Source organism: Anomaloglossus baeobatrachus, chromosome 2, assembly GCF_048569485.1.
Source record: "Anomaloglossus baeobatrachus isolate aAnoBae1 chromosome 2, aAnoBae1.hap1, whole genome shotgun sequence".
Taxonomy (NCBI): Eukaryota; Metazoa; Chordata; class Amphibia; order Anura; family Aromobatidae; genus Anomaloglossus; species Anomaloglossus baeobatrachus.
In genome coordinates, this window is record NC_134354.1 from 770,177,774 (window position 1) to 770,192,127 (window position 14,354).

At 48.4% G+C, this 14,354-nt stretch overlaps 1 protein-coding gene across 9 annotated transcripts in view; it reads right to left on the minus strand.

Moving 5' to 3' along the window:
* The window catches only part of DLG2 (discs large MAGUK scaffold protein 2), a 1,610,676-nt gene that overhangs the window by 664,210 nt on the left and 932,112 nt on the right, over positions 1 to 14,354 (minus strand). Inside the window, exon 1 of one of the 9 annotated variants that reach the window (XM_075337526.1) lies at positions 5,341 to 6,036. The exons of 7 other annotated variants lie outside the window; for them this stretch is intronic. In XM_075337526.1, the coding sequence (XP_075193641.1) occupies positions 5,341 to 5,418 (78 nt within the window). In that variant the 5' untranslated portion in view covers positions 5,419 to 6,036. Of the gene's footprint in view, positions 1 to 5,340; positions 6,037 to 14,354 lie in introns of those variants that run through there. One more of the 9 variants, XM_075337529.1, reaches the window with a different exon arrangement.

The following is a 14,354-nucleotide window of genomic DNA, read 5'->3' on the forward strand; positions in this document are numbered from 1 at the left end:
ACTACAACGGTTCAGCATGTACCACAATTTTAGCAATGCCCTTTAGGACTGTCCTACTTCCGAAAACTCTGATACACAGCTGATATTATGCTGATTAGTGTCTCATTATAGTTAAGTATTAATCCCCTACTTTACCCTAGATAGATCATACTCCCTGGTAGTCTGCATAAAGTAATGAGCTAATCATAATAAGGAGGACACATGAATGTCGAGTTGACGTGATTTTATATATATATATATATTAAAAAAAAAAAGTGAGTACACCCCTCACATTTTTGAATTTTTTAATTATATCTTTTCATAGGAAAACACAGAAGATCTGACCCTGTGATACAATGTGCAGTGTCAGTGTACAGCTTGTATAACAGGATAAATTTGGTGTCTTCTAAATAACTCAATACACAGCCATTAATGTCTAAACCGCAGGCAACAAAAGTGAGTACACCCCTGAGTGAAAATATCCAAATTGTGCCCAGAGTGGAAATACTTTGTGTGGCCACCATTATTTTCCACCACGGCCTTACGTCTCTTCACCCTAGAGGTCACTAGAGCTTCACAGGAGCCGCTGGATCCTCTTCCATCCTCCATGACGACATCACGGAGCTGGTGGATGTTAGAGACGTTGCGCTCTTCCACCTTCCATTTGAGAAGGCCCCACAGATGCTCCATAGGGTGTAAGTCTGGAGACGCTTGGTCAGTCCAGCACCTTTATCCTAAGTTTCTTTAGCGAGGCACTGGTGGTCTTGGAGGTGTGTTTGGGGTTGTTATGTTGAAATATGAAGGGAGGGGATCATGCTTTGCTTAGGTATGTCACAGGACATGTTGGCATTCATGGTTCCCTCGATGAACTGTAGCCCCCACAGGCGGCAGCACTCATGCAGCCCCAAACCATGACCCTCCCACCACCATGCTTGACTGTAGGCAGGACACACTTGTCTTTGTCCTCCTCACCTTGTTGCCGCCACACACACCTGAAACCATCTGAACCAAATAAGTTTATCTTGGTCTCATCAGACCACAGGACAGTTCCAGTAATCCATGTCCTTAGTCTGCTTGTCTGCAGCAATCTGTTTTTTGTGCATCATCTTTAGAAGAGGCGTCCTTCTTGGATGACAGTTATGCAGACCAATGTGATGCAGTGTGCGGCATATGGTCTAAGCACTGAAAGGTGGACCCCCCCTGCAGCAATGCTGGCAGCACTCGTATATCTATTTTGAAAAGTCGACCTCTGGATATGACCCTGAGTACGTGCACTCAACTTCTCTGGTCAGCCATGTTGAGTCCTGCTCTGAATGGATCCTGTCTTGTTATACCGCTGTATGGTCTTGGCCGCCGTGCTGCAGCTCAGTGTCAGGGTGGTGACAATTTTATTATAGCCTCGGCCATCTTTATGTAGAGCAACAATTCTTTGTTTTGGATCCTCAGAGAATTCTTTCCCATGAGGAGCCATGCTGAACGTCCAGTGACCGGTATGAGAGAGTGTGTGAGCGATAACATCGAATGTAAAACCCCTGCCCCCCATTCACACCTAAGACCTTGTAACACCAATAAGGCACATGACACCGGGCAGGGAGAATTAGCCATTCCCCCTTGGGCACAATTTGGCCATTCTCACTTAGGGGTGTACTCACTTTTGTCATCATTGGTTTAGACATTAATAGCTGTCTATTGAGTTATTTAGAGGACACCAAATTTACCCTGTTGTACAAGCTGCACACTGACACTGCACATTGTATCACAGGGTCAGATCTGCAGCGTTGTCCCAGGAAAAGATATAATTAAAGTATTTAAAAAAAAAAAAAATGTAAGGGGTATATGATATAATACACTTATATGATATAATATATAATGTATTATACACTTATATGATATAATACACTTGTATGATATAATACATTATATACAGTATATATATATATATATATATATATATATATATATATATATATACCAAAAGTTTGGACACACCTTCTCATTCAAAGAGTTTTCTTTATTTTCAGGGCTCTGAGAATTGTAGATTTTCATTGAAGGTGTCAAAATCTGTCTTATATTCTAGGGTTCTTCAGAGTAGCCACCTTTTGCTTTGATTACTGCTTTGCACACTCTTGGCATTCTCTTGATGAGCTTCAAGAGGTAGTCACCGGAAATGGTTTTCCAACAGTCTTGAAGGAGTTCCCAGAGATGCTTAGCACTTGTTGGCCCTTTTGCCTTCACTCTGCGGTCCAGCTCACCCCACACCATCTCGATTGGGTTCAGGTCTGGTGAGTGTGGAGGACTGTGTCAACTCGACATTCATGTGTCCTCCTTATTATGATTAGCTCATTACTTTATGCAGACCACCTGGAAGTATGATTTATGTATCTAATATATATATATATATATATATATATATATAAAATATAAAAAAAATAAAAATATATATATATACAAAATCTTGTTTTATGGTGGTTGAAGAGACCATCTTTGAATTAAACTACAAACCGTCCTCTACTATACAAGACAACAGGGACTAAAATATGAACCCCCTCTATTACCCCAGATTACTAAGTAATACAGTAAAAATATAACATTTCTTAACTACTCTAGACCGCAAGGACAAAAATATGACCACTAGATTACAAAAAATAAACTCTCCTGAGTTACTCCAGTCCACAACCTAAATATGGCTCCACTTTAGTACTTTAGACCACCAGGTAATAAATAAATGAACTGTCCTTTACTACACTAGACCACCAGGGAAAATATTGAACCTCCTCCACTACCCTAGACTAGCTTGGCTACAGTAGTCCCTTCATCAGGTTTATCATTCACATGAAACCCTTTGGATGGTTTGATAAAATGAATAGAGTTCCACTCATTTCTTTTTCTCAATTTAATGCCCTTTGATTAATCTGACCCTTTGCGAGTTTCAGATGATGCAGAGTTGACTTTGTCTTGTTAAATGCGAGATCACAATGTGCCATATGTGGCTTTATATAGGAACATAGGTCAATAGAAGGAACAAAGCAGCCCTAAAGAGTTAAATAACAAAGTCAGCTCTGCTACATCTGTACGTATTAAAGCATCTAGGTTGATAATATCATAGCTGGGAATCGCATAACACGTATAGATAAGAAGATAACCCTGGAAACTGTCACTGAGGAGACACAGCAACAGATCAACAGATAGAACGGTGCAGCAGAGCCGAGTTTGCAATAACGTACTGTTTGGCAAATATGCGTTCCTCCTCGGATGCAACTGACCCTGACAACACAATATGTCAGAATTAGCTTTCTAGAAGTAAAATATCTTCTTGGTGATTTTTTTTTACAGCACACGGAAGAAATCAGGTACATGACAAATTTAACTCTACTACATCTATATATATATATATATATATATATATATATATATATATATATATATATATATATATATATATATATATATATATGTATATATATATATACACACACACACATATATATGAGAAAATTTTCCAATGTAGCAATTTACAGATCATGATGAAAATGAGGATTTTTTTATAAAATGCTCCCAATCAGAAAAAACTCCCAAAAGTCCAATAAAAGAAAATTAATTTCCACTGTGCGGAGCGCAGCATTAAATGGCAGAATCTGTACCTGCTGATACCGAACCATAGATCTGATTATTACCAATAATCATCCAAAAATCCCCTGACTTTATAACATCAGTGCTATGATTAACCCTGGAGCTGCCAGTGATGTAGCAGAGCTGAGTTTGTCATTGGGTTTGTTCCTCTGATGTGGCGTAGTAGATGAAATATTGTAATGCAGCAGCTTCACCTGCATTCCTGTGGGAACCGCACTTAACACCCACTGTATGCTCATTAAGAGTGGTGACAAATGACAAACTCGGCTCCACTGCTTCTGTTAAATAGGCAGGTCCATTACCCAAAAAAAAAAAAAAATTATAAGGAACGTCAATCTTTTATGTTAAGTCGCATTAACTCACGCAGGTAGATAATATTTACGCGACTGTGTAATTAAAAAATCTATAAAATAATATAATAAAATGGGTTAAATAGATGCAAAATAAAAAATATGTAAAAAATATAAAAAACTAAAAAAAATAGATGAAAATAATATAATAATAATATAGTTTTCTAATAATATATGCATAACGCTACATGAATAAATATATTATTAATGTATAATAATAAAAAAAAATATAAACATATATAATAATAATACAAAAAATAATACTAAACATATATTAATAATAATTACAAGAATAAATAACCTTTAAACATATATAATAAAAATAATATTAATGATAATAATAATAAATACATAATAAAATGATATTAATAACTAATAATAATTACAATAATAAATAACCTTTAAACAGATATAATAAAAATAATAATAATAATATAAATTAAATAGAAATAATAATAATATTAATAATAATATGAATAAATAACAAACTGATATAATAAAAAATAATAAAAATATATTAAATAATAATAATTACAATAATAAATAACCTTTAAACAGATAAAATAAAATAAAAAAATAATATAAAATAAATATAATGAATAATATGAATAAATAATGTATAAATAGACATAATTATTCTATGAATAATAATATGAATAAATAACTTATAAATAATAATAATAATACAAAATATATGAAATAATAATTGCTACAAGAAAAAATAACCTGTAAACAGATCTAATAATACAAAATAATAAAAATGTACTAATTATAATTACCGTGAATATTACTATACTTAATATAATTAATTTAAAATACATGAAATTATATACAAATTTTAAATAATATAAAATAATATAATATACCGTTTCCAATAATATACTGTATACATAAAGTTACATGAATAACTTACACACAGAAATAATAATAATAATAATATAATCAAACATACATTAAATAATATAAAAATGTAAAATAATAATATACAATTATATAATATATAAATAAATTACAAGAACATATCGCTCAATAAACAGATGTAATAATAATAGTAATAATAGTAAAAATAATAGTAATAATAATAATAATAATAATAATAATAAAATGATGTAAAATACATAAAACCATAAACTCAGTTGTAATGATACAAAATAAAATAATTAAAATGTAAATGATCTAAAGTAATATATTTGTGATATGAAGATGCATAATATTAAATAATGATATAAAATAATAACATAATATATGAAAGGGCACACATAATATTGTAATTAAAAAAAACGATGGTCATATAGTAAAAAGTATAACAAAATGTAAATAAATACAATAAGAATAAAAAACATAAATGAGAAATAATGAGAATCTAAACTTTGTCTTGTACCTTCTGCAGTTTGGCTTTCCTGGCATTGTGGACAAACCTGCGCCCCAGCTTCTTGGCATACCAGATAGAGGCAAACATGTCTCAGATGGAGGGGTTTAGACTGTGGATGCTGATGTGAGGGTCCCAAGTGCTGAGTGTGTGGAAGGAGCCTTAGGATGCTGCTGCCTATGGTCTGCACTGGTGGGAGCTGGGATGCTGCTCCCCTGCCTATGGTCTGCACTGGTGGGAGCTGGGATGCTGCTCCCCTGCCTATGGTCTGCACTGGTGGGAGCTGGGATGCTGCTCCCCTGCCTATGGTCTGCACTGGTGGGAGCTGGGATGCTGCTCCCCTGCCTATGGTCTGCACTGGTGGGAGCTGGGATGCTGCTCCCCTGCCTATGGTCTGCACTGGTGGGAGCTGGGATGCTGCTCCCCTGCCTATGGTCTGCACTGGTGGGAGCTGGGATGCTGCTCCCCTGCCTATGGTCTGCACTGGTGGGAGCTGGGATGCTGCTCCCCTGCCTATGGTCTGCACTGGTGGGAGCTGGGATGCTGCTCTCCTGCCTATAGTCTGCACTGGTGGGAGCTGGGCTGGTGTCTGCAGGTAGATTCACATGCGGCCAGTAGGGCTCCTGCTGCCATGAAGCATCTCTGTACCCAGCTCACATCCAGTCTACTGCTCAGTGCTTGTCTGCTGCAGTTCTTAAGGAGAGGGAGAGGAGGATGATGATGATAATGATGATGCTGAACACTACACATGTGCCAGCTGGGCTGTCAGGGCATAGGCTGCACCAGAGCTGTATACAGTGACACTATAGTGATGTTATAACAATGGCTGGGCATTGGGAGGGGGGGGGGGGATAGACTTAGGAAAACACATTTGCTTTTATACGCTTGGAAAGCAACATCCCATTGCTATAAACTGCAGCACAAGCAACATTAACCCAAATTGTTCATTGCTTTAATAGGCCATTCACAGACGGGGGGTGTCAGGAGCCCCTCAAAGGTTTGGTATAATGTATGAATAGGATGCAATAATAATTATACTGTATCTTCCTCAGTGGTGCCCTATGCCGTCACTTATACACCTTTTCCTTATGTGATGTACTGTCACACAGTGTATAAATACCCGTGTCGCGGGCGGAGGAGGGGACGCTGCGCTCACCCACTGCTCGGGTCCGGCTGCTGCTGCTGCTCGGTGGTGGCTCGAGCGGTGGGCCAGATCCCGGGGACTCACGCGGCGTTCCTCGCCCGTGAGTGAAAGGGGGTGGTTTGGGTTTAGGAATATTGTCCGTGACGCCACCCACGGTTGTGGTGAGATTGTTGGCACCACCGCTGCTCTGGACGGGGATCCCGGGAGCGATGACAGGGAGCAGCTTGGATGTTGGTTCTCCCCTCCGTGGGTAGGGGGTTGGTTGTCCCGGGGCCCGGTGAGGGGTAGGGATGTAGGCAGGCGGGTTACAAGGCCTGGCCAGGTACAGGGTCGCGGGGGCAGCGCTGTGCCGCACGGCACGGTGGTACTCACTCAGCCAATGACGAATGCAAAGTCTCCGGTAAAACAAACGGTTGGATGGACGGGTCCCACAGACGGCTGCGGTGTTTCTCCTCCCGGCAGGTTGATGGTGACTGCCTTTCCCTGCACCTGTGTAATGTGTACGGTTCCAATGGGTTCCCACCGGTAACCCGCTCCCCAGCTTGGATGAAGGCTGAGGGAACCCCTTTTGCCCGCAGGCTCTGGCCCTGGGAACTGTAGCCTTGGCGGTGACTGTGTTTCCCTTTACGGTTTGAGCTGTCGCCTTCAATCGGGTCTTGACTGCTGGGAAACCCAGGAGGTTCCCTTCGCTAACGGATTTGACAATTTCAACGGCGACTCCTAGCCTTGTCGGGGTCCGTAAGTCCTGCCGGATGGTGCTGGCTTCTCTTTGTTCACCGGTCCGGTACCGCCGGGCCACCGCCTGTCCACGGTCCTTACGGCTCACTCTGATCGGCCTCTCCTGCAGACGGTCACCACTGTCTGCCAACCTTGCTGTACCGTCCGGGCCACACACCCGGACCACCCTCAGACTGCTCCACTACCACTTTACTCCTCTCATTTCCAAACTCTAATCTCAACTAACTGTCTCCTTTTCCCGCCTCCAGGACTGTGAACTCCTCGGTGGGCGGGACCAACCGCCTGGCCCACTCCCTGGTGTGGACATCAGCCCCTGGAGGAAGGCAACAAGGATTTTGTGTTTGGCTTCGGTGTGCCTAACCGGGGTGTGGGGTGTGTTGGTGTTGTTCTGTGACGACCTGGCTTGTCCAGGGCGCCACACCCGCCCCATACAATGCCTGTTTCTCAGCATTGTACAATATGGTGCCATTTAATTACAAAAATATCAATTCTATGCAGTGTCACCGCCATACGTGGAAAAATAATATACAGTGCTCAAATAATGCTACCATACAGTGCTCAAATACTTCTACCATACAGTGCTGAAATAATGCCACCATACAGTGCTCAAATAATGCTACCATACAGTGCTCAAATAATGCTACCATACAGAGCTCAAATAATGCCACCATACAGTGCTGAAATAATGCTACCATACAGTGCTCAAATACTGCTACCATACAGTGCTCAAATAATGCTACCATATAGTGCTCAAATACTGCTACCATACAGTGCTCAAATAATGCTACCATACAGTGCTCAAATAATGCCACCATACAGTGCTGAAATAATGCCACCATACAGTGCTCAAATAATGCTACCATACAGTGCTCAAATAATGCTACCATACAGTGCTCAAATACTGCTACCATACAGTGCTCAAATAATGCTACCATACAGTGCTCAAATACTGCTACCGTACAGTGCTCAAATAAGGCTACCATACAGTGCTCAAATAATGCCATCATACAGTGAACAAATAATACCATCATACAAAGCTGAAATAATGCTACCATACAATGCTCAAATAATGCTACCATACAGTGCTCAAATACTGCTACCATACAGTGCTTAAATAATGCCACCATACAGTGCTCAAATAATGCTACCATACAGTGCTCAAATAATGCTACCATACAGTGCTCAAATAATACCATCATACAGTGCTCAAATAATGTCACCATACAGTGCTCAAATAATGCCACCATACAGTGCTCAAATAATGCCATCATACAGTGAACAAATAATACCATCATACAAAGCTGAAATAATGCTACCATACAGTGCTCAAATAATGCTACCATACAGTGCTCAAATAATGCTACCATACAGTGTTCAAATAATGCCATCATACAGTGAACAAATAATACCATCATACAAAGCTGAAATAATGCTACCATACAGTGCTCAAATAATGCTACCATACAGTGCTCAAATAATGCTACCATACAGTGCTCAAATAATGCCACTGTCGCAGGCGGAGGAGGGGACGCTGCGCTCTCCCACTGCTCAAGTCCAGCTGCTGCTGCTGCTCGGTGGTGGCTCGAGCGGTGGGCCGGATCCCGGGGACTCGAGCGGCGCTCCTCGCCCGTGAGTGAAAGGGGGTGGTTTGATTTAGGGATATTGTCCGTGACGCCACCCATGGTTGTGGTGAGATTGGTGACACCACCGCTGCTCTAGACGGGGATCCCGGGAGCGATGACAGGGAGCAGCTTGGATGTTGGTTCTCCCCTCCGTGGGTAGGGGGTTGGTTGTCCCGGGGCCCAGTGATGGGGTAGGGATGGTTGGCAGGCGGGTTACGGGGCCTGGTGAGGTGCAGGGTCGCGGGGGCAGCGCTGTGCCGCACGGCACAGTGGTACTCACTCAGCCAGTAACGAATACACAGTCTCCGGTAAAACAAACTGCTGGATGGACGGGTCCCACAGACGGCTGCGGTGTTTCTCCTCCCGGCAGGTTGATGGTGACTGCCTTTCCCTGCACCTGTGTAGTGTGTTCGGTTCCAATGGGTTCCCACCGGTAACCCGCTCCCCAGCTTGGATGGGTGCTGAAGGAGCCCCTTTTGCCCGCAGGCTCTGGCCCTAGGAACTGTAGCTTTGGCGGTGACTGTGTTTCCCTCTAACGGTTGGACTGTTGCCTTCTAGAAGGACTTGGCTGCTGGGAAACCCCGGAGGTTTCCTTCGCTAACGGATTTGACAGTTTCAGCGGCGACTCCTAGCCTTGTCTGGGTCTGTAGGCCCTGCCGGTTGGTGCTGGCTTCTCTTTGCGTACCGGTCCGGTACCGCCGGGCCACCGCCCGTCCACGGTCCTTACGGCTAGCTCCAATAGGCCTCTCCTGCAGACGGTCTGCCAACCTTGCTGTTCCGTCCGGGCCACACACCCGGACCACTTTCTGTCTGCTCCTTTACCACTTCTCTCCTCTCACTTCCACTTCCAAACTAATCTCTCTGAAAACTCACTCTTTTTCCCGCCTCCAGGACTGTGAACTCCTCGGTGGGCGGGACCAACCGCCTGGCCCACCCCCTGGTGTGGACATCAGCCCCTGGAGGGAGGCAACAAGGATTTTGTGTTTTGGCTTTGGTGTGCCTGACCGGGGTGTGGGGTGTGTTGGTGTTGTACCTGTGACGACCTGGCTTGTCCAGGGCGCCACACCACCATACAGTGAACAAATAATATCATCATACAGTGAACAAATAATACCATCATACAGTGCTTAATTAATATCACCACACTGTGGTCAAATAATACCACCTCACTGAGCTCATATAACACCACCAGTGTTCAAATGACACCACCATACTATGCTCAATGTACAGCCGGCTTACCTAATACACCAGTGCTCTGCAGCATCCTAGCGCCATGTCCCTGCACAGCCATCCTCATGCTGCGCAGTCCTCTGCTTACCTGCATGGCCGCCCACGTGTCACATGGTCCTCAGTGTACCTTTATTGCCGGTCCATGTGTAGTGCGGTCCCTGGCTCGTCCCCTACGTGTGGGTCGGTCCTCAGCTCTTGCCTAGGCCCCAGGCCCTGCGCATGCTGCGTGGGGTTTCCTGGTCTCCGACCTAGGGAGCGTGTGCACACGTTTCCTGTCCTGTATCCAGCACCTACCGTATGTCTGTGCCCGTCTGCTCCTGTCGTCCTGTCTACCTCAGCCATTCTGGCTTCAACTTTGTCCGATGTCCTGCACCTGACGTCCCATGACTGGTGTGCCTGATGACCGGAGTTCCGTGCCTGATAGCCGGAGTCCCGTGCCTGATAGCCGGAGTCCCGTGCCTGATGACCGGAGTTCCGTGCCTGATGACCGGAGTTCCGTACCTGATGACCGGAGTTCTGTGCCTGATGACCGGAGTTCCGTGCCTGATGACCGGAGTTCCGTGCCTGATGACCGGAGTTCCGTGCCTGATGACCGGAGTTCCGTGCCTGATGACCGGAGTTCCGTGCCTGATGACCGGAGTTCCGTGCCTGATGACCGGAGTTCCGTGCCTGATGACCGGAGTTCCGTGCCTGATGACCGGAGTTCCGTGCCTGATGGCCGGAGTTCCGTGCCTGATGGCTGGAGTTCCGTGCCTGATGGCTGGAGTTCAGTGCCTGATGGCCGGAGTTCCGTGCCTGATAGCCGGAGTTCCGTGCCTGATGACCAGAGTTCCGTGCCTGATGACCGGAGTTCCGTGCCTGATGACCGGAGTTCCGTGCCTGATGACCGGAGTTCCGTGCCTGATAGCCGGAGTTCCGTGCCTGATGACCGGAGTTCCGTGCCAGATGACCGGAGTTCCGTGCCTGATGACCGGAGTTCCATGCCTGATGGCCGGAGTTCCGTGCTTAGCCGGAGTTCCGTGCCTGATGACCAGAGTTCCGTGCCTGATGACCAGAGTTCCGTGCCTGATGACCGGAGTTCCGTGCCTGATGACCGGAGTTCCGTGCCTGATGACCGGAGTTCCGTGCCTGATGACCGGAGTTCCGTGCCTGATGACCGGAGTTCCGTGCCAGATGACCGGAGTTCCGTGCCTAATGACCGGAGTTCCGTGCCTGATGGCCGGAGTTCCGTGCTTAGCCGGAGTTCCGTGCCTGATGACCAGAGTTCCGTGCCTGATGACCGGAGTTCCGTGCCTGATGACCTGAGTTCCGTGCCTGATGGCCGGAGTTCCGTGCCTGATGGCCGGAGTTCCGTGCCTGATAGCCGGAGTTCCGTGCCTGATGACCAGAGTTCCGTGCCTGATGGCCGGAGTTCCGTGCCTGATGACAGGAGTTCCGTGCCTGATGGCCGGAGTTCCATGCCTGATGGCCGGAGTTCCGTGCCTGATGGCCGGAGTTCAGTGCCTGATGGCCGGAGTTCCGTGCCTGATAGCCGGAGTTCCGTGCCTGATGACCGGAGTTCCGTGCCTGATGACCGGAGTTCCGTGCCTGATGACCGGAGTTCCGTGCCTGATGACCGGAGTCCCGTGCCTGATGACCGGAGTTCCGTGCCTGATGGCCGGAGTTCCGTGCCTGATGGCCGGAGTTCCGTGCCTGATGGCCGGAGTTCCGTGCCTGATGACCGGAGTTCCGTGCCTGATGACCGGAGTTCCGTGCCTGATGGCCGGAGTTCCGTGCCTGATGGCCGGAGTTCCGTGCCTGATGGCCGGAGTTCCGTGCCTGATCGCCGGAGTTCCGTGCCTGATAGCCGGAGTCCCGTGCCTGATGACCGGAGTCCCGTGCCTGATGACCGGAGTTCCGTGCCTGATGACCGGAGTTCCGTGCCTGATGGCCGGAGTTCCGTGCCTGATGACCAGAGTTCCGTGCCTGATGGCCGGAGTTCCGTGCCTGATGGCCGGAGTTCCGTGCCTGATGGCCGGAGTTCCGTGCCTGATGGCCGGAGTTCTGTGCCTGATGACCGGAGTTCCGTGCCTGATGACCGGAGTTCCGTGCCTGATGACCGGAGTTCCGTGCCTGATGGCCGGAGTTCCGTGCCTGATGGCCGGAGTTCCGTGCCTGATGGCCGGAGTTCAGTGCCTGATGGCCGGAGTTCAGTGCCTGATGGCCGGAGTTCCGTGCCTGATGACCGGAGTTCCGTGCCTGATGACCGGAGTTCCGTGCCTGATGACCGGAGTTCCGTGCCTGATGGCCGGAGTTCCGTGCCTGATGGCCGGAGTTCCGTGCCTGATGGCCGGAGTTCCGTGCCTGATGACCGGAGTTCCGTGCCTGATGACCGGAGTTCCGTGCCTGATGACCGGAGTTCCGTGCCTGATGACCGGAGTTCCGTGCCTGATGACCGGAGTTCCTTGCCTGATAGCCGGAGTTCCGTGCCTGATGGCCGGAGTTCCGTGCCTGATGGCCGGAGTTCCGTGCCTGATGACCGGAGTTCCGTGCCTGATAGCCGGAGTTCCGTGCCTGATGACCGGAGTTCCGTGCCTGATGACCGGAGTTCCGTGCCTGATGGCCGGAGTTCCGTGCCTGATGGCCGGAGTTCAGTGCCTGATGGCCGGAGTTCAGTGCCTGATGGCCGGAGTTCCGTGCCTGATGACCGGAGTTCCGTGCCTGATGACCGGAGTTCCGTGCCTGATGACCGGAGTTCCGTGCCTGATGACCGGAGTCCCGTGCCTGATGACCGGAGTTCCGTGCCTGATGGCCGGAGTTCCGTGCCTGATGGCCGGAGTTCCGTGCCTGATAGCCGGAGTTCCGTGCCTGATGACCGGAGTTCCGTGCCTGATGACCGGAGTTCCGTGCCTGATGACCGGAGTTCCGTGCCTGATGACCGGAGTTCCGTGCCTGATGGCCGGAGTTCCGTGCCTGATGGCCGGAGTTCCGTGCCTGATCGCCGGAGTTCCGTGCCTGATAGCCGGAGTCCCGTGCCTGATGACCGGAGTCCCGTGCCTGATGGCCGGAGTCCCGTGCCTGATGGCCGGAGTTCCGTGCCTGATCGCCGGAGTTCCGTGCCTGATAGCCGGAGTCCCGTGCCTGATGACCTGAGTCCCGTGCCTGATGACCGGAGTTCCGTGCCTGATGACCGGAGTTCCGTGCCTGATAGCCGGAGTTCCGTGCCTGATGACCGGAGTTCCGTGCCTGATGACCGGAGTTCCGTGCCTGATGGCCGGAGTTCCGTGCCTGATGGCCGGAGTTCAGTGCCTGATGGCCGGAGTTCCGTGCCTGATGACCGGAGTTCCGTGCCTGATGACCGGAGTTCCGTGCCTGATAGCCGGAGTCCCATGCCTGATGACCTGAGTCCCGTGCCTGATGACCGGAGTCCCGTGCCTGATGACCGGAGTTCCGTGCCTGATAGCCGGAGTTCCGTGCCTGATGGCCGGAGTTCCGTGCCTGATGACCGGAGTTCCGTGCCTGATAGCCGGAGTTCCGTGCCTGATAGCCGGAGTTCCGTGCCTGATGACCGGAGTTCCGTGCCTGATGGCCGGAGTTCCGTGCCTGATGGCCGGAGTTCCGTGCCTGATGGCCGGAGTTCAGTGCCTGATGGCCGGAGTTCCGTGCCTGATAGCCGGAGTTCCGTGCCTGATGACCGGAGTTCCGTGCCTGATGACCGGAGTCCCGTGCCTGATGACCGGAGTTCCGTGCCTGATGGCCGGAGTTCCGTGCCTGATGGCCGGAGTTCCGTGCCTGATGACCGGAGTTCCGTGCCTGATGACCGGAGTTCCGTGCCTGATGGCCGGAGTTCCGTGCCTGATGGCCGGAGTTCCGTGCCTGATGGCCGGAGTTCAGTGCCTGATGGCCGGAGTTCCGTGCCTGATAGCCGGAGTTCCGTGCCTGATGACCGGAGTTCCGTGCCTGATGACCGGAGTTCCGTGCCTGATGACCGGAGTCCCGTGCCTGATGACCGGAGTTCCGTGCCTGATGGCCGGAGTTCCGTGCCTGATGGCCGGAGTTCCGTGCCTGATAGCCGGAGTTCCGTGCCTGATGACCGGAGTTCCGTGCCTGATGACCGGAGTTCCGTGCCTGATGACCGGAGTTCCGTGCCTGATGGCCGGAGTTCCGTGCCTGATGGCCGGAGTTCCGTGCCTGATGGCCGGAGTTCCATGCCTGATCGCCGGAGTTCCGTGCCTGATAGCCGGAGTTCCGTGCCTCATAGCCGGAGTCCCGTGCCTGATGACCGGAGTCCCGTGCCTGATAACCGGAGTTCC